The sequence below is a fragment of the Electrophorus electricus genome, chromosome 8 (genome assembly GCF_041902795.1).
Source record: "Electrophorus electricus isolate QZ-2024a chromosome 8, ASM4190279v1, whole genome shotgun sequence".
NCBI lineage: Eukaryota > Metazoa > Chordata > Actinopteri > Gymnotiformes > Gymnotidae > Electrophorus > Electrophorus electricus.
Window position 1 is genome coordinate 13,186,187 of NC_137504.1, and position 27,499 is coordinate 13,213,685.

At 41.5% G+C, this 27,499-nt stretch overlaps 1 protein-coding gene and 1 long non-coding RNA gene across 16 annotated transcripts in view; one reads left to right on the forward strand and one right to left on the reverse strand.

Annotated features, from left to right (window-relative positions):
- gabra3 (gamma-aminobutyric acid type A receptor subunit alpha3) overlaps positions 1–15,246 on the forward strand; it is an 80,965-nt gene extending 65,719 nt beyond the window's left edge. For 13 of the 14 annotated variants that reach the window (XM_081719324.1, XM_081719323.1, XM_081719322.1 and 10 more), the window contains 2 exons: positions 535–740; positions 9,303–15,246. In XM_081719324.1, the coding sequence (XP_081575450.1) occupies positions 535–740; positions 9,303–9,659 (563 nt within the window). In that variant the 3' untranslated portion in view covers positions 9,660–15,246. Of the gene's footprint in view, positions 1–534; positions 741–7,919; positions 9,249–9,302 lie in introns of those variants that run through there. The other variant, XM_081719333.1, reaches the window with a different exon arrangement.
- A 4,288-nt stretch (positions 15,247–19,534) lies between these two features.
- On the reverse strand, positions 19,535–24,861 carry LOC113582893 (uncharacterized). 2 transcript variants are annotated; one of them, XR_003411196.3, is made up of 4 exons: positions 22,995–23,068; positions 22,679–22,796; positions 21,007–21,162; positions 19,535–20,771 (listed from the first exon to the last, which is right to left on the reverse strand). It is a non-coding gene; the product is annotated as an uncharacterized LOC113582893 (long non-coding RNA). The 2 variants fall into 2 exon arrangements; XR_003411195.3 differs by lacking the exon at positions 22,995–23,068 and adding an exon at positions 24,559–24,861 and having other exon boundaries at positions 19,536–20,771.
- Between the last annotated feature and the right edge of the window lie 2,638 nt (positions 24,862–27,499).

The following is a 27,499-nucleotide window of genomic DNA, read 5'->3' on the forward strand; positions in this document are numbered from 1 at the left end:
AGTGGTCCATGCTAACCAGAAAAAAAGCAATGTAAGAAATATCGGCTGTCAGGACCCTCAAGGCTACCAAAGATTGCCTAAGAAAGCTGGCACATAACTTGTCATTCGAAATAAGTCCACATTTGCTGAGTCAGAAGACTACAGTGTGAATGGACATCATTCGGTTACAGCAGACCCAAGGACACAGTGCAATGATCTAGAGGTCATCTGGGAAATAGAAAGACTCCTTACCCAAGCGAATCCCCTTTAAATTTAATTTAAATCTATACTTATAGTAGCAAACACATTGTTCCTAGTTATCACTTCATTAGAGGTTAATGGAAGGCCACGTAAATCAGCTTTTACATTAAGTAACATCACAGTCAAACCAGATTGCTAGGCATGCCCTTGACAATCAAGTGTAGTAATCAAGTTTTGATTGAGAAAGTAATGGTTTAATCCTTAATTAAGTAGTTATGCCACGTAAGTAAACAGGTGTGCAGCGCCAGCCAACCCTTCCCTCATGCCCCAACCCCACTGCTTTTCCCTTCCCAGGCGTCACCACTGTCCTGACCATGACCACACTGAGCATCAGCGCCCGCAACTCCCTTCCCAAAGTAGCCTACGCTACAGCCATGGACTGGTTCATGGCCGTTTGCTACGCCTTCGTCTTCTCCGCCCTCATTGAGTTTGCCACCGTCAACTACTTCACCAAGCGCAGCTGGGCCTGGGACGGGCAGAAGGAGGTCCAAGAGATGCGGGTAAGCGATGCTCTCGCCTGCTCTCCCTCCCCGAAGACTCACACCACACAACATCACAGTACTTTCTTCGCTGTACGCCAGCATGTTGCATTCCGAGAGCCTGTTGTGATTCTCCTTAGGCTCTGCATGATGCGATTCAGAAACTCGGATGATATTTTCCATCAGATTGAATAGATGCGGATAGTAAGGATCTAGACAAGGATGCCTTCAGTCCTGTCCTGCTTTGCTGTGTTTTACAGCTCAGTGACTGTAGAACTTTTCTTTCATGAACCATCCAAGAGGGTAGCACTTTATTGTAAGTAATAATACTGTATACAAAAAGCTGCCATCCTTGAGAGAGTTTTTATCTCCTTTCTAACAATAAAGACTGCTTCTAAATCTGCAATGCATTGTGAGATATCAGATTATTCAGGATAATATTTTATAGTATCAGCCTGTGTTTCATTAATTTTTTGGGTGGGGTATTGATTGTTGGAAGACATTTGCCAAACCCAAATATAATTTATCGGTGACCAAAATGTATTTTACTGGTGAGTCTCTTAAGCAATGTCTATTCAGGTAAAGGACTGTAGCTGGGCAAAGTTAACAGCCCCGAAACCACAGCTCCACACACAATCTCCTTGGCCTGTGTGCATTTCTGTGTAAAAAGCTTGTCAACATTGTCATTTTTCAGCGAGATTGCTTCCTGCTCAACGAGTCCATCGCCCCCTTTCATTCTCTCACAGTTGCCTCTTTCACTCACGACTGCTTATTGCCTCCTGCTGTCCCGCTCCTGATAACCTCAGAAAAATGAAGCACAGGGCTAATGGCTGAGAAACAGTCTGAAGAAAGCTTAGCGAGGAACCATATTGTTCTCGGGACGAGGCGATGTTGTACCTGCGAACTGCTGATATAAATTTTCATTTCATCCTACTGGAGTCAACCTTGTGTCATCTGTTAAAAAGTGCCGTATTTCGTTATTAGCTGTTCGATGAAACAGAAATTTGAGGTTCAGCAGAAAGTGAAGAAAAAAGAACTTAAAAAAAAAAAACGATGGCACATGACTGTGCTGATAGTATGACAGTCTTGGACAATGGTAACGAAGGTTGGCAGCAACATGAGGGTGCGATTCTGTGTAGCGCCAAAGCTATAAAATGCCTCATTACAAAGACAGCATGCGGTAGGGCGTAATTTGTGCTAAAACTTTTAATTAATGCAGAGATCTTTTTATCTGAGACTTTTGTGAGGTGAATGTCAGCAGATGAGAGAAACGTGTGCTTCCGAATTGCTCAGGTTTGCCCAGCCTTTGTTGAGGCGTTCCTACCTACGACAGCATTACACTTTACTCAGCTCTCCTACTGACACTTAGTGTCTTCATATTCACCTCAGCACATCGCATTAACATAATAAAGAAAAACGTGGGCATGTGAAAATGCATCTTGGCATCTGTGACAGTTTGCTGTTTTATGAGTTACAATCTTTCAGTACCTCACACGTCCAATCATTGATTGGCACTCCTGAATATGCATGACGATGGCTAACATGAAAGTCTGGGCCTTTTTTCCCCCTCGAGCACTGTTCTGTCATGGAGGCGCCTACTCACTGTGCTTTCGGGCTCTGCTGAGCAAGCAGATGTAGAGATAATTGGATATGTGAGACAGGCTCCACTACACCACCCCCACGATAGGGCGGAGGCCTGCACTGGCACAGGTGAGCCATGCTCTCCGCTATGGGCAGCTCTGACACTCCTCTGCAACCAGCTGGACTTCTCTTTGAGCTCGATAAGAATGGGACAGCAATTTATGAGAAGAAAATAGACCAGCTGAAAGCAATGATGTGTGGGTGGGGGTGGGGGGTGAATTGTGAACCAAATCACCAGGCTCGAAAGCGAAAGGACGGTGACAAACCTGGTTTTCTGTAGGCAGGAATAAAAAGAGATGATGTGATGAAAGAGAGGGGATCCGGTTAAGGCAAGCAGGAAGAAAGAAGATGTGCTTGGAGAGTGGAGGGGGAAAGAGCCGAGGGTGGAAAGGCGGAGTCGGTCTTCGTAACGACTATCTGATTCAGGTAGATGGCATGGTATGGTCACCAGGGTCGCATATTACTCGTGGGCTGAGAGGCGCAAACTAGATCTTCCCCTTAGCGCCGCGTGTGTGAGCGGAGCCTAACTGCAGATATTATCCAGCAAGCATTGCTCAGGCAGCAGGCGTTAGCATGACAACGGGTCCTCCGCTGCCCACTCCCACCCACCCCCCCCCGTCCCCTCTCACCCCCACTCCTCCATTCCATCTTACCCCCCTACTTCTTTGGGCTCCTTTGTGTTAGGGACATAGGGCAGGGTTGTGGATTGGGGTTGATGTGATTTAGCTTAGAGGACAGAAGGTGCTATGCAGCGTGGGCTGATCTTTTCGAGCGCTGAGTCACTCTCAGTTTACCAGCAGGCGGAAGGGATCACTGCAGTAGTCCCTTGGTCAATAATGACTGTCTCTTGCTTTTGCTAAACTGAACATAAGCCTGTAAAGAAGCATGACATAAGGCTAAGTTGAGCTAACCGCTGTTAAAACGTGGGGTGAGGTTTGCGTTAGAGGTCGTGTACTAAGAGCAGCATGCACCTTTATGTGCCCATGCTCATCACTGATGATCACTTTTATACCAGAATCTAAACTAAGTTATACAAAGGAAACAGTGTAATCTTGTGTTTGCCATGTTGAGTAGCTGAAAATAGGGAACAGAAGATAGAAACATTATCACAAGGGAAGAGCTCATTTTAATTATTGTGCCTATGCTAATGTTTAACCTATTTTTGTGTGCGGGTGTGGATGTGTGTGCGAGACAGAAAGTGCTCAGAGGAGACAGCGCTTACCTTGATGAGGGATTTAGACCATGTTTAATTCATGCAGAGTTTCAGTAAGGGTGCACACACCCAGCCTAATGAGGCCCAGCACCACGTCCCAGTCCCAATAGCATTACATAGCCCCTGTAGATGTCAGCGTGCCACTGTGCCACTAAGCCACACACACACACACACACACACACACACACACACACACACACACACACACACACACACACACACACACACACACACACACACACACACACACACACACACACACACACACACACTCACTTAGACTGAGGGTCTAAAATAGCTGTTTAAATGTCCATATATGGTGATTTGCATTTACATTAAAAACTTTGGGGAGACTGAGCACAAAAGGCAAATCCCTCCATTACCTTAGTGAGGGTTGATGAGGGTTATATTGATTAATGTGGAATAACTGTCCAGTAATAAACCCTCTGAGGGAATTGATTCTGTGGTGTTTTGGTAGAAATGTTAAAATTTGAATTCAAATATTCAAATATTAGCAGCTAGTGGCTAATTTACCTATCATAAATGAAGTTACACTATTAACCAAACTGTTTTAAATATTCTACTTCATTTTAATGAGCCTGGCATCCCTGACATTTTTTATAGAGCTGATCCCTGTACTAAAACCCAGCAGACTCTCTTGGCAAATGTTCCTGAATTAATTCACATTGTCAGTAGCGCATTACAGAAGTTTATATACTTACATCAGCCAATTGCCTGGTGGGGATTTTCCCCACAGCTCAGCACATGGCTTTCCATTGGTCTGGGTTAGAACCATGCCAAATACTAGATACCTATTGCTGGTTTGTTTCAGCCCCCTTATACACAAGTCAAAACTACTATGGCTACCATGACCTCAGCCACAATTTCTCCACCCCCTTCCACCAGGTAATCACTGTATGTACCCGTGTCTCCTCATTCTCACTACCTATCTGCATTCTCACTACCTAACTGTTCCTAGTCATTCTAGTTAGTATTCTCTTCATCCATGTAGGCATTTATCATCTATTGTTTTCTTGCATGTGTCACTATTTTATCCAGTAAGCCCCACTGAGCGCTTGCATTCTGCTTCCTGGGTCTGAGTTGTCCCTTAGTGTCATACCGCTTCCTACTATGAAAACCTATCTCTTAAACTTGGGGCATCCAGAGTTTAGTTCCAAATCTGTTATAGCACACCTGAGCCAGAATATCAGAGTCTACCATGCTGGATCTCATGTAGAGTTGGACACCCCTGTTTTGATTAACTCTGACAGGAAGGCGGTTACTTCCTGTGTGTTAGATATGATGCCTGTGTTTGTTTACTGAGCTGAGGTGAAAATAGCCCAGGCATGCTTGGCAATCTTATGCCTCAGACAAAAAAAAGGATTCTGGAGCAATTTCAAATATGTTTTGATTATCTGACATAAACGTGTATCAGAGGCCTACATAAACCTTAAACAGATCACCACTTAAATACCACAGTACTGAGCCACTGCTATTGGTTGACTAGTATCAGCAGAAATATGGCCTGGGGGTGTGTTCAGCCAAAGTTCCTATCAGGAAAGATACTTGGAGAGCAGGTTCATATAACTGAATGTGAAGACTGTAGCACTGCATTTGTACACTACCTTCTATAATGCAGATATAGATATTGCTTCAACCCATCAAAGCTGATGTGTTTCAGGTTTGTCATGATTAGATTAAATTGGGGGGGGTGATTCATTCAGAGATGCTTATATTTCAGGGAATGTTATTTTCTGAACTTAGTAGCCCCACTTTGAGCTGCAGTAGAGGTAAAGTCAAAACCAATGTTGTCAAACTTGACTTCGGCAGCAGATGATTCCAAGTTGAACCATCTGGTAACTTTTTCCAGTCCTTGCACACATACTTTCACTTTAGATGCAGTTCCATCTGCATGTTTAGACTCTCTGGCCATAGAGTAGAAATAAATCTAACTCAGACAGCCCGGCTTTTTATCCCGTATGCACTGAGTGAAACCTGCATTCGAAGCGTAACGCTAGCATTTGCTGCCTTTGCTGCCTTTGACACGCAGAAATCCTCCCCAAAGTGTTCTTGCGCGGGGCGGCTCCGGCTGGGGAAACTCACTCTGCCGGCATGCACCTCAGAAAGAGTCCACGGCTGAGCGGGCCAGGGCACGTGATGCCTGTTTCGACTGATCCCCCCCCACTAATGGTGACACAAGCTCCCGCTGTGACTTAGAGACCCGAAACTGGTGTGACAGATGCCCCGCAATGGAAGAGGGAAGGGGGGGGGGGTTCAGAAACCCCCTCTCTGCTTGCAGATCCACAGATATCGGCATCGGATAATAGGGCTGAGGCTGGTCATAATCAGCACCAAACCCCACCCCACCCCTCATACCTCCCCTCCTCCCTGCCATGGGAAGACGAGCTCAGCGTTTTCTCTCCAAGCCCTCTATTGTGCTGGTGTCATTACCAGTTCTTTCACTCTGCTCAAATGAGTTCTGGGTCCTTGTACCATTGTTTTGCAGATTAATTGGGTTTTTTGTTGTCATTGTTTGGGGAGGGGGGGTGTTTTGTTTTTTTCATTTTTTACAACATCAGGAAACAAAGCAGAGCAGTGCAGTGCCAAGAATCAGTGCTGGGCTCCGTGACAATGTTCAGTACAGACATGCATTAGGGATCAAACAGTTACACAAACACACACACACACATACATAAGCGCACACACACACACACACACACACACATGCGCACGCACGCACGCACGCACGCACACACAAAAGTCACCTTTGTGTACATAACTGACAGCCCAAGATTAAATAACATATTTTGTCATAGCAGGTTATTGCCTCTTGTGAATACTAAATCACACCTGATGCCATCCATTCCCACTTTTACAGTAAATATTACTCCATCCATTTTTTATGTCATCCATTATTTTCCCGCTGATTCAGTTCACAGACCAGAATGAACTTTGTGAACCCTGTCCCCCCCCACACTAAGACAGATGGAGCCCATTACATCAGTCGCTTGGCCCCGCCCTTCAGCTGCATGGCCACGCCATTCAGACCCCTGGCCACATCCTTCAGCCCCCTGGATACACCCTTCAGCCACATGGCCACACCCTTCAGGCACTGTGACCCCCCTACCTGCCAGTTCAAAGCCAGGGACACCTGGTTTATTCACCAGATGATGTTGCTTTCTGCCTTGGCCTCCAACCAGGCAGTACTTGATATCAGCTGGCAAATGTTTTTGCTGCTGGGAGGTTGGATGGTCTGACAGGTTTGAGTAGAGACCTGAGGCCAGAAACTACCCTGTCCAACACATATTTGTATGTACAAGTGTGCGTGTGTGTGTGAGAGAGAGAGAGAGAGAGAGAGAGTGAGAGAGAGAGATGCTCTTCTGATCCCAAGGTTTTTATCCACTCTTGAAGGCCACAGACACACTCTCCTTTGGTGAGCTGTGGCCACTGGCTCATGCCTCTGACATTCTGCCAGCTCATCTGCTCTACCACCCCGTGGAGGAAGAAAACAGGCTCACCTGAGCCCTCCAGAACAACGAGGCCTCCCACTGCACATGAACTGCAAGCTGGGCCATTGCCCATGGTGCCCCCCCACCTCTCTCTCTCTCTCTCTGTCTGCATACACTTTTGACCCACTCTCATGTAACAAGTCTCTGTGTTGCCCTCAGGTGCCTCTTTGGCTCTCTTTGATGTATGTATATTTCATTGGCGGGGGTGAATGCTAGATGCGATTTGCCATTTATTGGAGCGGAGATGAACAAACCCTGGCCTTTTGTCTTGGCTCATGGGGAGCCTCCCTTCTCAACAGCGAAGTGCTTCCTGGTACAGCCTTGGCCAGTGACTCAGAACACATTGTCAGAGGGGCCCGTACTGTAAAAGGCTGTGTTATCAGCCTACGGTCATGACAGTACACAGGTATCTACCTGATCGGAGTGCCAGGTTTTTCATGGCCTGCGGGGCTTGAAACCATTAGATACAGCAGCAGAAATACATAAATACACAATAAGCACACTTTAGCAAGGCACCAGTCAGGACAGGGAGAGATTAACTATAAGCAAAAAGATATGAGTGAAAGAGGCAAAAAACTAAACATAACATGCTATTAGCATTTAGCCAGAAATAAAACCAGCTGTTTTATACAAACTATATCTGATGCAAAAAGCAAAAGCTCATAAAAGTTTACCATCATGAAATTAAAGGGGTATTCGACAGAGTTTCCAAAAGTCTGGCATAATTCACTTGTTGAAAAAATCATTTGGATTAAAAAAAAAAAAAAAAACTGCCAATTTTACCAACCTGGATTGCCTTACTGTGTTTGTGAAGTGTCATGCCACCTGTTTCCCCAGTTCCCAGCATTCTGATCACCACCCAGAGGAAAACCCAGCCAATCAGTGATAACTCACAAGGTCCTCATCACTGGATTATTAACTGCACCTGTTGCTCATTTACTCCGTTTTTTTTTTTGTTGTTGTTTTTTTTATACCTGCCATTTCCATATACATTTTGTGAAGTATTGCCATGGTAAGCGCATACAGAATGGTCATCCCTGTTGTCTTTCTGTTTTGCTGACCTCTGTGTTTGCTTGCCCCTTTGGATTTGTTTACTTAGTTATGCTGTTTTTCTGGCTTTTGACCTGGACTGTTCAATTATTCTGTTTGTGATGCTCCCTGGCTCTGTTAATCCAGAAGCACTGGTTCTCACCCTTGCCTGTTTTTTGACTACCATGTTGAATTGTCCTTTTCGGACTTAAACCACACCTCATTTTACTCGCGAGCACCTGACATTGACATTATCTATAAACGTCACATGAAGGAACCTGGAGGCACAATGTCTACAACACAGAGATAGCCATGAGCTTTAATGTGTAAGCTTGAATCCACTGTTGTGGTGATAAATCTGTTATCCCGAGTTTCCTTTGGGCATTTGTCTGTAAAACCCCTTGCATGGAACTCTTCATCCTGCAGGCTCAAGTTTATGCAATAAAAATAGCCTTTATCAGGGAACTTTCATAAAACAGTCTCTAAGGCATATAAGGCAATGTACTTCCAACCATTTTGTGCAATAACTGTTTTAAAGCTTTTAGAGATGTTAAACATTTGGGGCTTCTGGTTGTATCACTGCTACTGTGAATGTATCTGACTCATTAAAGTTCTCCAGAATGGTGTATTTTTCATCCAAACAGTCTGAATGACTTTGTTTACTTCCCAAAAAGTGAATTATGTGGAAAATTATGCTTGAAAAATCAGTGTAATTCCCTTTCACTTCGTGACGTTAAGCTATATTCCAAGTGGAATTCTAATGGTATCATATTTGTTGGTGCTTGATAAAATGTCATAACATTAAGGGAAGAAGCAATCAGTCAATCTTGTCATCTTATTTTAATGTTTTGAAGGTAGGTCATAAAGGTAGGAATTTTATTCTCATATATAGTGAATGTCTGTTGTGTGTCTGTCCATTAAAATAATCTTTTTTTTTTTTTTTACATGTAGTGTCACATATATATGTAGATGGATAAGTGCTACAATTTGCTGTAGTCTTATATTTATTTTAGTTCCTAATGTCTTGTTCCACAAGAGGCGCAACACTTAGAAAAAGAGCTGTTAGTGAGACAAAGTGGATTCCTGTAGAAAATACTGAACCTTTTTTTGCAGTTATGACTATGGAAAGGTTGAAACCTTATGGAGTCCCGCTGATCCGTCATCCCCCACCCTCCTCCTTTTTCCCCACAGAGACGTGACTCCGCCTCCTTCTCCAAGAAGACCAACAACACCTTCAACATCGTGGGTACCACATACCCGATGGGTGTGGCCAAGGACCCAGGCCTGACAACCATCGCCAAGAGTGCTGGAGGCAGCACCACCACCCCGGCCCCCACCCCTGTACAGCCAGTGCGCGAGGTGCGCCTCTCGCGGATGGACGGTGAGTACATCACAGAGGGCGTGAAGAAGTCCTACAACCGTGTCAGCAAAGTGGACAAGATCTCACGCATCATCTTCCCCGTGCTGTTCTTCATCTTCAATTTAGCCTACTGGGCCACCTACGTCAACAGGAAGCCGTCCATTACGAGGTCTAACCACCAGAATTGAGCACAAGCCGCATCTATCACAGAGGTGGCAAAAAAAGTTAATAAATAAAAATTTAAAAGAAATTTAAAAAAAAACAAAAAAACAATTGAAGAACTACCAGAGTCTTGAGTAGCTATACGATGCTACTGCGGTCATGATTTGAGTATTTATTTGCCGTGTTTATTAGGAGTTATTAGGAATTAATTTATTTTGCTTATTTTGCTTATGGAATCTTGGGTAGTTTCTAGGAGAACTGTGCTGTGGCAAGGTCTGAACAAGCCTTGTAATTGGCTGAAAGGAGTGGCAGAGTATAAACAGTAGCTTGGTCATCACCTCTCATTTAGGGCCATCGGTCCTCACATGTCCATGTCACAGGCTGTACGTTCATCACACACCGCACGTCTTTGGACAGGAAGCTCCGAGCTGTCATTGGTTCAGTTGCCATGGCGAGCACCTGCAGCCTTCAGCAGCCAGCGCTGGTGTCCGTCAGTATGTCGTTAATAATTGTCAGTGTCTCGGTGACACTCCACTGACCTAGAGCAATATCATGTAGAATCGCTTTCCCGTTCCCACCGGGCTCTACTTCAGTGGTTTCTAGTCCTGTGACTCTTATTGTGTTAACAGACCAAGCAGGCTCAAAAGTTAAGAAACTGTGTGCCTTTCTCCAGCCCTGTCCTGTTAAGATGAATCATTCATCACACCCCCATATTGTCTCCAAGCTTGCAAAACAAAACAAAACAAAAAAAGTGTCAGTGTTAAACAAATTGCCACAGGGTTATCTCAACCCTACAAAGAGCATTTCTATGTGAGATGATTTAATGCAGGTAATTTAATAGCAGGCACTGGGCCAGACAACTTTTATGCTGGATTTAGTCACCACCTGTGGCATGTATGTATGGCTGAGGGTGAGTAGAATACAAGTATTAGAGCAGTATTATATGAATTATGCACTACTAGGGTGGTGATGTGCTTTAGGTTTGAGCCAGTACCAAAAATTACAGTAAGTTAATTCTGCTGCTTCATACTTTTTTCACATGTATTTCAATGTAAATATTTAGATATATATGGTGTTTATACATTTGTGCTGTACTTTTGCATTGATTTTTTTATTTAGTCATATTCATCTGTATGTATGCATCTTGTAGTCCTTACTACTTTGATGTGTGTGTGTGTGTGTGTGTGTGTGTGTGTGTGTGTGTGTGTGTGTGTGTGTGTGTGTCTGCCTTCGTGTGTATGTGTACATAGATTGCACTCCAAGTTTTGCTAAATCTTTTTCCTTTTGCAATGACAAATCACACTGCTTGTGAAATATTAGCCACAACCTAGAGGAACCAAGACAAATTACTGTGTCATATCATCATAAAGGGCCAAACAGCACTGCGAATGGGAAATTGGAGTTTAAGGTAAAAAAAAACAAAAAAAAAAACGTAGTCTGCATGTGATTATCTGTGGCATATCATTAGTTTCCCAGTAGCTTCCCAGTAGTTTTCCAGTAGTTTCGCAGTAACAGCTGTTATAGTCTAAAATTTTAAGTTTACATTGTTAATATTTTTAAAAATGTGCCAAACCATCATAACATTTTAAACTTTTGCATTCACTCCTTAGAAAGTGCCAGGTTTACATGTGAATTTAAAATGTAGACATTTTTTAGATTTAAAAAAAAGTTGCGTAATGTATGTACTTATGTGACAGCAAGCTATAATAAGCAAAAAAGCATCAACTTGACCATTCCATTGTTTCCATTATGATATCATTATGATAGCTATTAATCAATAGCTTTGAACTCATAACACAGAATCATACTCATCCTTAAAACACGAGTGCATTTAATTAGAGGAGGGAAACTGCATTTATTTAATTTAGTATTGAAGAATGTGAAAGAGAGAAGAGGTTTTCCATACACACACCGCATTCTGTATTAATGGTAGATTAATGCATGACAATCTCTTCATTATTGTTCATCATCTCCAGTTATGCTACAGTGACACATTTTAGGCGTAATGTCTTTATACATTGTAGCGCTCTTCTGAATAGCTTTATTTGGAGTCTCTGGGCTCCACAGTTTCTCACGGGCTATGGTAAGGTTATTTCAAATGAATTTGGTATTTATTGACATAAATAGTGTAAATCATAAATGAAACCATATCCAAGGAATATATTTATATAGGAACAAAAACATCTATTTATGCTAATCACATATACAACATCATACATGATATAAATTTTATACACTAAGATATAGCCTCTAAAAATTAACAATGGGTAGATCAATGTAGTACAATGAACACACCAATTAACAATATATATTCAAATCAAAGGCCAAGTAAAATTGTGATATTTTGTATATATTGTGAATTTAGTTTAGGTAGGGTACTTGAAAACCGTAATCTGTTTAATTAATGTAACAGCTTACTATAACGTTGCTCTGTAACCTTTATCCAGATATGTTCTGGAAAATATGTCCAGTATTATAGCTATGTAGGCTATGTTTGTGTACAGAGAAAAGGTCATTTTGTTAGGATTGTCTAAATACAAGGGAGTAATGCCGTATTAACGTGTACCGTAATACGTGGATACCTACGTTTCTGTCCAAGCCATCATTAAGGCATTGAACGATATCAACGTTAGTTTGTCACTGCCGGTTTCTTACTGTAATACTGCCGGGTATGCTATCATTATTAGACTAGCCTGAGGTAATCTGATATGCATATTACATTACATCTTCAACTCTGCATAATGTTTTTAGTTTTGTTTCGTTGCCTCGTACAGTGTGATTTGGCGCAGTTGTGCAGTTTTGGCTTCTCACCTGTTCTCCATGTCAAGTAATTCCAGTAGCCAAACACTTGTTCTGCCAGTCGTGCTGCCTTGGTGTGCACTTTCTCCTCATTTTTATTGTGAAGATCCAGGAATGTTGTCTGCTGTGCTTCTTGTACATACTGTATGAAAAAAAGGGTTAGGGTTAAAAAAGAGAGAATATTCCTTCATTTTTTTTCCTGCATGTCCCAAAGCATCAAAGAAAAACTACGGTTTGGGATGCTTAGATGCGCAAACTCTGGTAGATCTTGCCTTAGTCGGCTTACTAGTTTCCCACACAGTTTTTCCTCAAGCTTGAGCAGGTTCTATTGGGAAGGGCACCATTCTCTGTAGTACATACAGTAAATAAATGACTGTGGGCAAAGCTGAGGGCATTGTTTGTTCACTGTGTGGGGGGAAACCAACTCACGCTGGCCGGAAAGCATCTGCCAGAGCTGCTCGGTTTATTTGAAAAGCTGGCTCATTCAAGTATAAATCTTGTGCCTCTTGGTGGATAGTCGTGTCGTGTGAGCCGTGCTCTGGCGCATGTTGGTCTTTCATTTTCTTTTTTCTTTTTTTGTGGTGTTACACTGTGATAATATACTAACCAGTGACAGGACAAGGACTGTCCTGGACTGGAAAAAAATTTAAATCTGCACAAACTATGACATGGGTACTTTGCAGTCACCTTGAGTAAGGACAGTGTTTAACTACACAAAGGGCCAGCAGATGTAACTCATGGCTGTTTGTGTAAATCAGCTTTGTGTCTGTCTGAAAAGTAGTCAGGAAGAGGCATTGCTAGTGTATTGCCATACCATAATTGTCCAAAAAAGAAATTGTCTTGCAGTAAAAATAATGTGCCAGAACAAAAGTAATTTGATAAAGCTTCCTGCCTCAAAAGAAACTGGTATGTTTACGACTTGCTGCCTCCACCATACATCATGATTATTGCCAAATTATCTGCCGTGCCAAATGACCTTTTGAGACAAGTGCAGGGGGGAGTGATTTGCCCATGGATATTGCATTGTATGTGTGTGTGTGTGTGTGTGTGTGTGTGTGTGTGTGTGTGTGTGTGTGTGTGTGTGTGTGTGTGTGTGTGCAGGTGTGGTGTGCACACGCACTTGTGTGTGCATGTGTCCCTCATGCTATGATCATGTTTTCTGGGTTGAAATGTGATGCAGGCATTAGTTGATGAGAACAATGCTAGTGACAAAGATTTCATTTGAATAGCTCATGATTTGCCAGCCCATTATGGGTAACTACAGAGATTGAGACTTCACCCCTGTAATAAAGGAACTGATACAGAAAGTATCCTGTCCAAATGCATTACTGCATTCTCCTTATCCCAGTGCTAACAAGGACAACAGAAAGACACATCTCCTCCAGGGTTCGCGTTGAAGACGTTCCCAGGACGTTCCCTTTCTGTTCAAAATGACACCATCTTGCTAGCTTTTGTCTGCTCAGGCTTCTCATGCTGAAGGGTCTTTGTGCTTGTAATGATGAATCGATGAGGGTTTCCACAGTTTTGCTGCAGCTCCCGCTGAGTTGAGTGTGGTTCCTCCTGCCGTGCGGAGCACTAGCACTGCCTCCACCACCCTCCGCCTCTCTGGGCTTCACACAGCCAAACGCAGTCGACAGTCGCAGATCGGAGGGCTCGCATACTTAACCTGCATTAGTCTGCACCTTGGGCCACTTCACTGCGCTGGGGTCTATGTTTCCTGCGCAATACAGAAGCAACCCAAAATGAGGAAAGGTCTTTAACTCCATCACCAGTGAGCCCATTCATGTGTAATTGCAATGTTATAGGCACACAATTACATTCCTGCTTATTGTGGTCTGTTCAAGGAAAGAAACTCAAATAAATCAGATGAATGATATATTCATATATTATGTGATGTGGTGGACCTTTCCTAAGTGGAGGTTGGCATGAGAGCAAAAGGAAGTGAATCACAGAAACAGACTGCGAATGTGCATTTAGATTGTTCCTGTGGTGCTGGACCTTTGGAAATCTCCCATTTTTTTTGATGGAAAGACATTGGATGCCCAAGACACAATCATTTAAGATGGTAGTGGGATAGTAATGCAGTGGGTTAACTTCTGGTGGATTTAAAAATCAACTGTGTGTCATTTTATTAATGAGATGATGCCCTGGTTAGCTATCCTGCCATGAGTTGCCAAACTGCTAACAATCTCTAGCAATATCCATGTATTTATACACAACTGTCGTTTTTGCTCTGTCCAAAACCCAAGCAAGAAGTAACTCGGTTGGGTTTCTAACAGCTTTACAGTTATGCAAATACCTGATCTTTATCAAGACACCCTGTCATCAGCAGCCAACCAGAAGGGGACAAGCATTAACGGGCAAAGCTGCATCAAAACAATCTAAATGCACAGTTATACTGCATTTAAAGTCAGGAGTCAGTCCTATAGTTAAACCTAGTAGTGATCTACTGCCAGCATTTCTGAAATTAACTGGAACAGGATTCTTGTTGAAAGTAAAGAGTCTTTAAGTGGATGTTTTAACAAAAGCCATTCATTGCCACTGTGTCCCTGTACCAGATATATGTAAAAGTCAAATGTTATGGCTTTACTGTCAGAAATTACCTTGCATTTTTGTAGACGATTTGACCTTGAGGTGTTTTTTGCTATTCTTTCTGTTGTGAACTGTTTGTGGGACTAATGACAGTATTTTGATGTTGTTTTAACCCTTCACATGTCTGGGTTAGCTGTTCTAATAACAGTATTCTGACAATGTTTTAACCCTTCACATGTCTGGGTGAGCCGGACTTTACACTGAATAAAAATGTTACTTTCACCTGTTTGCCTCATTTTAATGATGTTCTGTTTTGCTTTTTTATTTTATAAGATGCCTTTACATTAATGTCAAAGTATTCTTAAGGGTGCATGTGTGTGTGTGTGTGTGTGTGTGTGTGTGTGTGTGTTTACATGCATACACAGTGACCTTGGCCCTCTCCTTTACACACATTCCATCTGGCCCCTCAACAAATATCATGCATATATTAACATTTCTTTCTGGGACTTTCACAAAGTGAGCAAATGGAAAATTGAATTGACTTCACTGACTATTATTCACTCATGATTGGCATAATGCCCCAAAACCTGAACTACCAAAACTGACACCACCTAAAAGAACCACACAGGCTGTTGAATATTTTGGTCAGCCACTTAAAGTGAAATACAATTTCATAAATGCATATATGCATAACAATCACATAAAAACATGAGGTCAGCTAAACAGTGCTCAAAACAAGACTAACATTGCTTGTGTGTTCAGGTTTTGTGGTGTGTAACACTTTTTCAGTCCTGTTATCAGTTTGTCTGGCAAATTTCAGCCTTTCCATGAGTTCAGGAAATCAAAAATAAACCTTTGTCCTTTGACTCAGCATTTCTTCTTTTTCCTTAAATTGAGAGGAATATTTTTATATTTTAGCTTCTACTGCAAGGCTTAAACATTTGTTCCCCTCTTGAAACAGAAAAAAAATTGCTGAGATAAGTGAGGAATTGAATATGGAAATGTCATGTGTTATTTATTAGAAGTATTCTGGGCAATACACCCATAGTAGCTCTAAGCTCAGCAGATCTGGGCTCTCTGATGATCTCCATGCCTCTTCCAAGTACAGCAGTAATAGCCTTCTGTACTTAACCCACAACACCCTGATTTGCCACTGATCCACACATGCAGTCAGCTCACTCATTTTACATTGAACATCATCCCACATCAGTGCTTGGTCTGAGCTGAAACCTACCAATGGTCAGGAGATGGATTCCCAGGATGTCCAGGTAGCCGCTCCCTCCCATCCTCTTGGCCCTGTCCCAGGCATGGCACTCAATGCTGCCTGCCTCCAGCATGCCAGCGCATAAAGTCTGGGCTGTATGAAATATGGATGCTTGTGATGTGATATTCTTTTTGAGCAGCAGCATGCTGTCAGGGGGCAAAGGCAGAATGAAGGGTGGGGGTCATCTGATGAGGCTGGATCCATCATTCAGCAGGCCTCAGCCCCTTACAACCCACCTCTGCTTCAAAGAGATCGCTTGTGCAATATTTACCGGCTCAACGCACAAGCCGGTGCTGATCAGCATGAGGCCTCCAGCCAATACAAGCATCTCTCGCTGACTGCACCACTGGCCCTCTATGGGTGTTACACATGAAGAAAATTGATTTGATCACATTTTTCAAGATGTTTTTTTTTTTTTATACTGTATCCTACAGGCTATATATTATGTATATCTAGAGGTTTCTGGCCCAGGATTATTTATTGGTTTGTTTGTTTGAACTGTGGCACAAACATGGCACTGGTAGCCATTTGATTAGGGATATTAATCATGCAAGGATAGTAAACAAAGCCAAAAAGGACTTATGGAAATTACTTTCTCTTAAAGAAGTGATACAATTCATCAAGTGAAGACAAGAATAATAATTATTTTTAATTTTATTATTATTATTACATAAAAATATATTGCATTATAAGAAGAAGAATGATGCTAATAATAATAATAATTATTATTATTATTATTATTATTATTATTATATGAGACTACATTTACCTGTTGTCCTAAAGAAAGGTGCAAAGAGATTTTCTAGTGTATTTATGTTGAATCTGGATGTTAAACTGAAAGATGTTCAGGAAACTGAACAGGAGGAGGTTGTGTAAAATATAAAAAAGAACAACAGAACATGAGCTTTGTATATTGCACTGTGTTGAAGTTAATACAAATTGTTTCTAGAGAGGATATAAACAATAAATATTACTTTTAAATGTAAAGGCACAAATTATTATTCCATAATACAAAATTATTTTGTGATTATTCCAAAAGAGTTTGACATCAGTGAGTATGCCAAAAGAATTATGTGCAGTGGGATTATTAGTAATACCTGCTTTTGCCTCTGGGATTGGTTAAAAAAAAAAAAAAAAAAAAAACTTGCTAAGTGTATTAGTTTGAAATTAGTTTATAACCATATTTATCAGATATGAAATGGTAGCATCAGTAAATACATTTTAAAAGCTCTTTGCAGACAGGTAAATGACATTAAAATTACATTAAGTCAGTGATATATGAAAAGTAAAAGGGTCCAACAATTTATCCTTGCTGGATTTAACATTCAGTGTTTCTGTCATTTCATTGTACACACTGTTTTCTATGAGAATAAATTTAATGCTATCTCTATTATTACTCTAGTGTTTTTTTTCTATTAGTTGTACTGATAAAAGTTGTACTTTTTTTCTATTAGTTAGTACTGAAGCTATGGATATAAAAAAGTTATCTAGAAAAATCAAACTGAGAAGGGATAAAACATCTTGACAACATGAATTAAAGTGATACATGAGTTGATACATGATACATGGTAGATTCAGCATCACCTCATGATTACAATTCCACAAATAAAACATTAAAATGATTTAATTAAAAAATATTCCAGTAACATCTCTTTTACTCAGTGTAGTTCATATGATTTTTTTGTGAGATTATGCTTTATATCACGCATTTTCACATGCAATTGTAATATAGATGAATAATCAAATTTGAATATCGGCATGATTTTTTGCCCAATTCAGTTAGCCAGGAAATATGGCAGCCATCAAAACTGATAATGTGATGTATCGGTCTCATAATAGATATAATGGGTATACATCTCAGTTTTTGAAAAAAAATATGTATTTTCTTTTTATGATTGATTGCAGAAACTGGAAATATTAGTAAATGGTGCGAAATGTGTTCATATAGACCACCACTGGTACTATTTACTGGGGCCAAGTTTGTAATATTGTTGTCAATTAATGTTCCTGTGTTGGCTTTTATTCAAGTAGGTAACTTGATCTGAAGAGCACAAAACGGAAGATCAACAAGATGATGCTTTAGGAGATCAGTAGTGCTCCATCAGGTATCCTACCCTCTTTACATCAGCTATTTTGATTTTTAAAAATTACAAAACAATTAAAAATGTAGTTGTTTGAGTCTGAAGTTACAAGTACAAAAATATTGTTTTTTTCCCTAAGAGGAGAGCACTCATGTGCTATGAAAAAGACAAACAAGAGATAAAAATTGCATGGAGCTCTCAATGAGCCCAGCAGGAAATCTCAGGTTCTCCAGCTATTTTGAATTTTTGAATCTTATGTTATTAAGCAACCAGTTATATTTGTAAGATGTCAGATATTCACATATATGATATTTATATCTTTTCTCATTCATTGTGAATTAGCTCGAGATCCAGTAGATTAGGCAACACATAATGTGCAGAATTCTACTTCCATTTGTCTTTTGCCATATTTTACAATTAACTACTTACATCTTTGCTATATATCAAACATATATATATGAAACATTGAATCTTGAAAAATCTTGAAACTTGGTAATACTTTTCTAACACGTGCAGGGTGAATATGAAGTTTGTAGGTGTTTGTGTGTTGGTTTATTATAGAACGTATGTATGCGGCTGGGGCTCTGAACATTGAGCGAGTGTGTTTGTGTGTGTTCCTCCCTCGGGCAGTTCACAGTAAGCTGGAGAGTACTGCCGCTGCAGCTGTGCTGGCCCGGTCTGGTGGGACTCAGCATCGCTTAAGCAATCAGGTCACACAACTGGGACTTCCACTACACTCATCTGCTCAGTCTGAGGCAGAAAAATTTAACTCAGCTGGGGCTTTAATACAGACAACATTAACATGGACCCCAATTTAGCTAGTGTGACTGATCTCAACTGGAAGCTGCAGTTTATTTTGCACATATTGTGTTACTGGGGCTGATAATAATAAGACTGTAAGACCCCTTTCTCTCCCCACCCCAAAGCTCTAGAGGAGGCTGGTAAAGGTCAGATTGTAATGAGACTTTGCTCCCCGTAGCAATGTGGTGCAGGAACCAGGAGACGTGTCCTCTTAGATCAGTCACAGATTCAACACTTTGTCAAAGGATGTGAACTTTCTATGGCCTTTAATTGTCTGAAATGGGCAATAAAATGTGTATCTTAGCTTTTTCTCTTGAGATAAAATGGCTGTCGTGGAGTTGTCCACCTCACCGCCACCCCCACCGCCTCTCCATCTCTCCCTCAGATTTAATGCGTAAACACTCCCTCCTGGCAGACCACAGTAAATATGGATGTTTTATTGGATATGAAGACTACACACTTGAAAAGATCAGTGGTCAGCCTTGGGTGCTTTATTCCAGAACAGCAGATTGGCTCTCCTCTGATGTAGAGGCAAAAGGACAATGAGAGCCATTGTTGTGTTCACGGCATTTGTTATATCCGAACACATGTAACAGCATTACGTAATCAGGATACACAAAGGTATGCATTATTCCATTGCAGTTACAAATAAAAGTCAGTATTTACATTACTGGTACATTTAAAAGTATGGTGATTACTAGTAACTTAACAAGGTATTTTTCTTTCTTCTTTTTCTCCCTTTTTTCAATTGTTCCAACACAAGTGAAGGGTTCCCGTCACTGTTGTCGCAATGCAACATTATCAGCAATGAGTGTGTCCTGTGTTTATTTAAAGGCTTACAATGTGTACCAAGCATTGTGTTCCCAATCTGGATGCAATTTGGCTCTTTCTTCATTCCCTTGAATTTGTGACTGGAAACAGACATGTGAGACCTTTTTGGTGTGGTTCATGCCTTTCTTAGATTTCATTAACAAACACAATGCAATTCTAGCACTAATAGCTTTGTCAATTGAGAACAGGGTATTTGTTTCATGTAGACATGGGCTTTTTTTCAACAGTAACACAAAATTTGTTTTTGTGTTAGATTTTTTTTTTCTTTTGTGTAAGATTACTGACTACCAGTCACTGGCATTGAATGTTAGTCCCGCAACTATTACCAGATGAGAAAATAAAGATTCAAATTAAATTTTAAAATAGATGAGACTATGATCTCCTGCTGTGTTTTTATTAAAGTACATTTAGATGTTTGGTATAAAGAACTTTGTTTTCATCAATGCCAAACCATTCAATATGCAAGGCAATGCTGGGCTGCTGGTTATATGAACAACTTTTACACATCTGCTGAGCTGTTCGTAAGTCTGCACAGAAAAAACAAAGTTAGAGCTTGTTGATGGCCATACAAGCTGGCATTGTAGAGGACCAATTTTACAAAACACTTTGGCAATTAACATGTTAACAAGCAATCACAAAGAAAAGTAATATTAAGTTACTATAATATAATAATCTTTTGGATTAGAGTAGAGATACATTTTTAATAGATAATCAGTAGAGTGTAATGGAACACATTTTTAAAGTAACCCTCCCAACCCTGTTTGTTAACCAGTGAATTAATAGCAGCCATGATGAAGGAGTTGAGTTAGGAGATGGACTGCATCCAGAAACTGTGAGCGAGAAAAAGAAAGAAAGAGTTTGAGAGAGAAAGAGAGAGAAAAAGGAAGAAACATCAAGAATGAAACAGGGTAGCTTGAAGGAAAGGAGTGTCTGTTCTCATCTGGTATAAGAAGCAGCTTAAGACTTACAACATCTTTGTATCCAAGATGGCACAACATACCACACCCACAGACCCCACCCCCCCCTTCCCCCACGGAAATATGCACACGATCATACACCCCTTACCCTGGGGGAGTGTATCAGATGTATTGGATGTATTAACAGCCAAGGAAGCAAAGACATGTTAAAAGTTCAGGGACTTCATTGACTCGTGTGTAATAGGATCTGGTCCTGCTTCAATGATAGAAGTCTGCATGGAATGAGAATGATGCATTAAGCCTCCTGGGGGATAAACACACACACACACACACACACACACACACACACACGTATAAACAAGCTAGCTGGAGGGTTTTCAAATGCATCAGAATGAAGCCTCCAAATTGCATCCAACAGGACCCAGGAAGTACGAGTTCTATAATTCAGTCTTGTTTTTCCCTTGAAATGGAATTTGTCTTCCCAGCATATGTGGTGTAAAGAGAACTCTCTCACCACTCAACAACACACTGCCTCCAGATCTAAGCTAGCAGAGGGCAGTAAATATTTATTAAATCCATCTCTAGAAGTATCTAAGCAAGCTGTCCTCACCTTCTGTTAATGGCTGCTTTGTAACAATAGTTCTATTTTCATCACCAGGCTTTACCACTGAGATGCTAGCTTGAATAAATTAAATTGAAAGCAGATAGTCATGAGAAACATCGGTAAGCGTAAATATCTATTTAGACAAGTGCTATAGGAAAGACCAATGGTGTCCAGCTTTACTGCCTTTCAGCTGCAGTAAAAGACTCCTATGTGTGGGCCGTATGTGAAACGCTTATGAACCCCATCCATTTCCCTTGATGTCCTCCCTTTACCATGGAGAAAGCACATGTGTGAGTGTAGAGCAGGTCTGCCTCTGCTCTATCATAGGCTGTGTGTCTTCTGAAGTGCTCTGGGCCCCGGTGCATTACCATTTTATGGCTGGCCGTGTCAGCCTAGCCAAGCAGCTATGATGGCCCCTCACAAGGCGCTTGATTTAAGGGCCATCAACTCAACTCCTCCCCACCCCCATCCCCCCACACCCCCGACCTGATTGCCGAGATTCTTGTCGAGACAAATGGTTACACTCATACAAAAACATGGTCACCTAAACATGCACACTTGCATATTTCTTTTGCAGACTGATAAATAAATACCAGTCTATCATGTCATTGAAGTTGGCTGAACTAAATAAAATGAAGCCAAACTGGAGCTACTGAAGTAAATCGGAGAGAAGAACTGTAATTTGGTTTTATATTTCCAAGCCAGTTCATCTATCCATAAAGAGTGCCATTAATCTAGGTTAATTGAACACATTCTGAAACCATGTCATAGCCTTGTCAATACACAGTAAACATACATGATTTCAGGAATCGTTCAAATAAAGCTTTTTAAAGCTCCTTTAGCAAACGAAAAGTGGCAAAGAGTCAAAGGAGGAAAGAGACAGAGAAGGAGAGAGAGAAGGAGAGAGATGCACTCGTGAGTCACCACGTAGATGCTGACAACGAGCTCCTCTGTTGTCCTTAACTCGCGGACCGGAGCTGTCATTTGGAAATTACAGCCCTGGTGTGCAGGGAAGCGCCCACTCTCGGCTGCCGCTTGCATATCTGGCACGTTCACCTAGGCCTGACTTTGCAGGAGCTTTCTCCCTGAGTCCCTTAAAAGACGCGCGGGTGGGCAGTGCCCGTTGTAAATTATTAAACACTCGACAAGAACATCGCCTCCAGTGTGTGGGGAAGCACATGTTTTGCCTGCGCTCTGTTCCCGGCGCTCAGCTCACCTCACTTCCCCTTCCCGCAGGGGTCTGCCTGAAAAAGGTCATCAGATTCATCTGCCTTCGTTCCCACGCAGCCTCTCCTCAATATCGTGACAGGACATCAAACTTCAAAAATCCTCTCCTACAGATATGAATGTGAGAATGTGAGGGGGAGGGAGGGAGGGAGGGAGGGAGGGAGGGAGGAGAGAGAGAGAGAGAGAGAGAGAGAGAGAGAGAGAGAGAGAGAGAGAGAGAGAGAGAGAGAAAACGTACAAGAAAGAGGTAGGTCATGTCACCTAATTACTGCTTTACTGGAGTGCAATGTCTAATCAAGACTCACTTTGTCAGCAGAGGAGACGTCCCCGATTAGCGCTCACTGCCCCCGTTGCGGCCTCCCAAAAAACACCCCTCCTATTTTGCACAGACGCCAGACTGGCTGTCAAGAACGTTTCCGTGCCACTGTGTGCATTGTCACATAGCCAGCTCGAGGATTACAGAGATGGCAGGATGATCCCACAACCAGGCTGAATGAACATGGGTGAATAGCTGTGTCCCTTGGCACCTCTCAATGAAACTGCAGGCATTAACAGCAAGGCTGTCAAGGTTGAACTAAAAAAAGTGATCAAGACATTCATCTGTGTATTTCAAAGGGATCCACTATAAATAAGATGGTATTCAAATAACAAAAATCTTAATAACTATGCCATTTCTATCAACTTTACATGGGATGTACTCATCAATACTATGTCTCTTTCCAGTTTAAGGTTTCTTTTGGGCCAGACTGTGTGTTTGTAGGATTTTTTGACAGTTTTGTGGTAAGTAAAAAAAAATAAAATTAAATTAAAAAAAAAAACTTTCAAAGATGAAAGTTTGGAGGCTAAACGGAGTAAAAACTGAAACATTCCTAGACACAGTTCCAAAAAAGTGGAAGATGGCTTTCTGTGGTTTCTGACAGCTACTGTGCATCTTTGCCTGAGGCTAATGTTCCAGCCAAACAGTGCTGGCACAATTACCAGACTAGTAGTTGATTGTCTGGACCCCATCCAGCTCCCGACGGCTGGAAGATTCATGCAATAGCCAAGCAATTGCCCTTGAGGCTAGCCTCGGGTGAGAACCGCGCAGCAAAGACTCCATTACCTTCAACAGAACAGTACCATATCTAAGTTTTATTCGTTCACACTCTTGGTCACCAGCTCACTACCACGCCCACTCTTGTGCTGATTCACTGCACTTCTTCATTCATGAGACATCTTCCATTTGTTTTGCCTACTCAGAAGGCTTGCCCACTCACTAACCTTAATGGACCCAATAAACATGGATGAGAAACCTCACTACCACACTCGCAGCCTTTTTGCATGCATTCAATAATGTCTGTGCTCTCTCCCTACCTCACATTAACTCACTGTGTTTATCTCAGTAAATAAACAAAAGTGCCCTCATGTAGAGATGCTCCAAACAAACCAGCTATTTTATATGCATGCACATTTGCTTGTAGCCCAGCTCTATTTACAACCATGCTGTTTGAGATGCCCAGAGTGTTTTGACTGGCTCCGTTGGGAGTTGGCTGTTTGTTATAGCTGCTAAGGATATGGGATGTAAACTGTAGTGAGTAGATGAACGTGCCAAGGTACTTGTTATCAGCCCAAAGGGGCATGCCTTTCAAAGGCGTCCATGCAGCGTGGGGAAATGTCAGCGCGAGCGCAACCTTTCCCGCTACACTCGCACGTTCTTCTCCGTCGAGGCGCTGTTGAGCGAGAACACAGCCAGAGCACACAGATTGTCTTGGAAAAATCCCCGGGGAGAGTGAAAATATGAAGTGGTCTGTCTGTCAAGATCTTTTTCTTTCTATCACATGGTTTAGCGTAATTGTACCGCGGCTAATGATAAGAACATTGTTCACTCACCTCTTTTGGCAGGGCTATTAGCCAGGAAAGGTAGAAGTCATTCTGGCTAAATTAGTTCCGCCTGGCTAAGGATCCTTCCATGGATTTAGGTCACAAATTACCTGGAGTTAAGTTCTCACTCCAATAAAGATGAAGGTTGGCTTCACCTTTCATGATGAAAGGTGGATTCACCTAGACTCTCTTAGCCTTGTCAAGCGTCAGCGGCTGAGCATGGATTAAGGTAACGTAGAATAGACCATCATCAAAAATAGGAATAAAGAGAGAGGGGTTTATGTGTCTGAGCGCTGTACAAATGGATAGTGTGATTCACTGTTTGTTCTCAAGGCTCATCAACCACTTGGCTCATCAGCCTTCTCTCAGGGGTGGTAGGGAATGCATTCTCAACCTTTACTGAAATGCTGAAAGCTAGCCAACTGTGAAGAATATCTGTGTGGCCATGTCATAAACCAAATTAGCTTCATGCATAAAATTACACAAGGCTTCTTTGTTTCAGCAGTGGCCACAGCACAGCAAAAGCAGAACGATGTTATGGTTTCTGGGAGGTTATATGCCACTCACAATAAAGCCCATTGTACGTCCCAGTCAGCAAGGCCTGGGGATCGCAACGGTGCCTGGCCGTTGACGTCGGCGGAAGCGTGAGTGGACTAATGGGGTGCGGCAGTGTCGTGAGCCCGAACATGGCCTGAGGTCTGGGCCATGCGCATGTCGATGGCCTGACACCATCGCTGGAGCCGTAACACTTGATGTGTGACACCCGAGTGGGTGGGCTGGCGCGTGTGTGGTTTCTTAGCAACGGCAGCAAGGAAGCTGCGCCGCGCCGCAGTCGGGGGAGGGTCCTGCACGAGGCCGAGGCAGGTGCTAAAATCGGCACGTCCATCAAAGTCGCGTGCATTCTTGGGTTTGGATATGTTATTCTTCTGTCTTTATATCTGCCTTTGTGTCTGTGTTTTTTCACTGTTTTCACTGCAGCCCTCCCAGACAGTATATGTGCCTGTCAGCATGTCCATTTCATATTCTTTTTGTATCACTAACCAACCTCTCATGAAGGTTTAGATTTGACTAGACTATACTAGTTATAAATAAATAAATAAATATCATTTTAAAGGGCCTTTCTCTCCTCACTGACTGACAAGTGAACTCCAGCAGCTAATGAGATTTAATTACCATGTGTTCTTAAAAAGAAACGAAGTGGTAATTGCCTTATTGAGGTTTGTGTCAAGACTAGAGGAGTACAGAAGAGAGAGAGTGTGTGTGTTTTTGTGTGTGTGTGTATGTGTGTGTGTGTGTGTGTAAGCCTGTGCGTCTGTCTGTCATGGAATATATATCAGATAAATCATTTTTATGCCTCACGTCATCTCATTTCAGGGAATATAGTTCTGTATCTCCAGGATGGTATCTATACCAAGAAAGTTAAAATTCCATTACAGAGTACCACTCTGGTCACAGAGACCAATACAGAAAGTAATGAAATAACAGCAAACAGTGTCAACCTCCACTCACTCTTCTTCAGTGATGTGCAGACTTTCCTCTGTAATAATGTTGCTGGCAGCTAAAAGCTATTACATATGCCCAGTGTATTTTGTAAAATATTGCCACTCACTCCGCTGCCCTCTAGATGACTGCACTACAGCTCACAACACACTTTAATGGACACCTTTAGGGTATATCACAGTGAAGTACAGGTAAGCCACTGTCAGTGCTAAACTCTATGTCCAACATTAATATGTAACGACAGTCAAGTTTGTATGACGCTGTAATCAGAGTGTAGTAATCCATGTGGTTCATTTCACTACTTCTGAAAAGTGATGGTAATTCAGTGGAATCCACTGATTCATGTGCAATCAGTGGCATTCATGAAACATGTATTGAAACAGGAGGTAGCCTGCATAGCTAAATAAAACGACATGCTTCTCACAACCGATCAATCTGGAATCATCTAATTGATCATAATGAATCTATATGAACTGAAACAAACAAATAAACAAACAATCGAATTTTGTTGAAGAACCATGTAAAACTTGGTGTGACAGTCAACAACGTACCTGTTGTATATTTTTTTGTATGATGCTCTCAATAAATATGGCCTAGAGAAAACCTCCTGCTGTTCTGCTGGTTAGAATCATCCGTTATTATGATTTTAAAAATAAAGGCAGCCTAAGGCAAAGCCTTATCTAACAGTTCATTTGCAGGATAATATGCATGCTTTGTTTTGCTCAGGTCGTTTGTTTATCACTGAAACTTGTTTTCCTTAGAGCTGCTAAGTTTTGACATTTTATGAAGTGCGGAATCACTAGTAATAAGCAGCAAAGATTTTAATGCTGGTATCCTGAGAGTGCTTATAGACCTGTATGCCTGGGGCATATAATTAAGAACTTTTAATCAAAAATCTGTACTTGAGCATGTATATGCATTTCTGCATATATATGTTGTGGAGTATCAGCAGTTTTACATGACTGACAGTGGCCAAATAATTTCATTTCACCTTGGGCTGCAAAAACTGCACAAAATGCACTTGTCCACCTGTAATCAACTGCATCTCACTGCAGAGTCAACATGCCAATTTAACAAAAATTTAGAGGCCTTTAGCCCATCTAGTGAGTGGTATGTGTGTGTGTGTGTGTGTGTGTGTGTATATATATATATATATATATATATATATATATATATATATATATATATATATATATATATATATATACACACATACCACTCACTAGATGGGCTAAAGTATACAAATACCCCTCTAATTGTTGTTTTTTATTATTATTATAATTATTATTGTTTCAGCGCCACCGATTGCTTACAAATGTAATCACACAGATAGTGACACGATCTCCATAGAAAAGCAAAAGCAGCTGTAAATATCACCAAAAGTCAGTCCATGAAATGTCTGCCCCGCTGGATCTGTAAGTGCTATTATTCTGAAATGGAAGCATCTAGG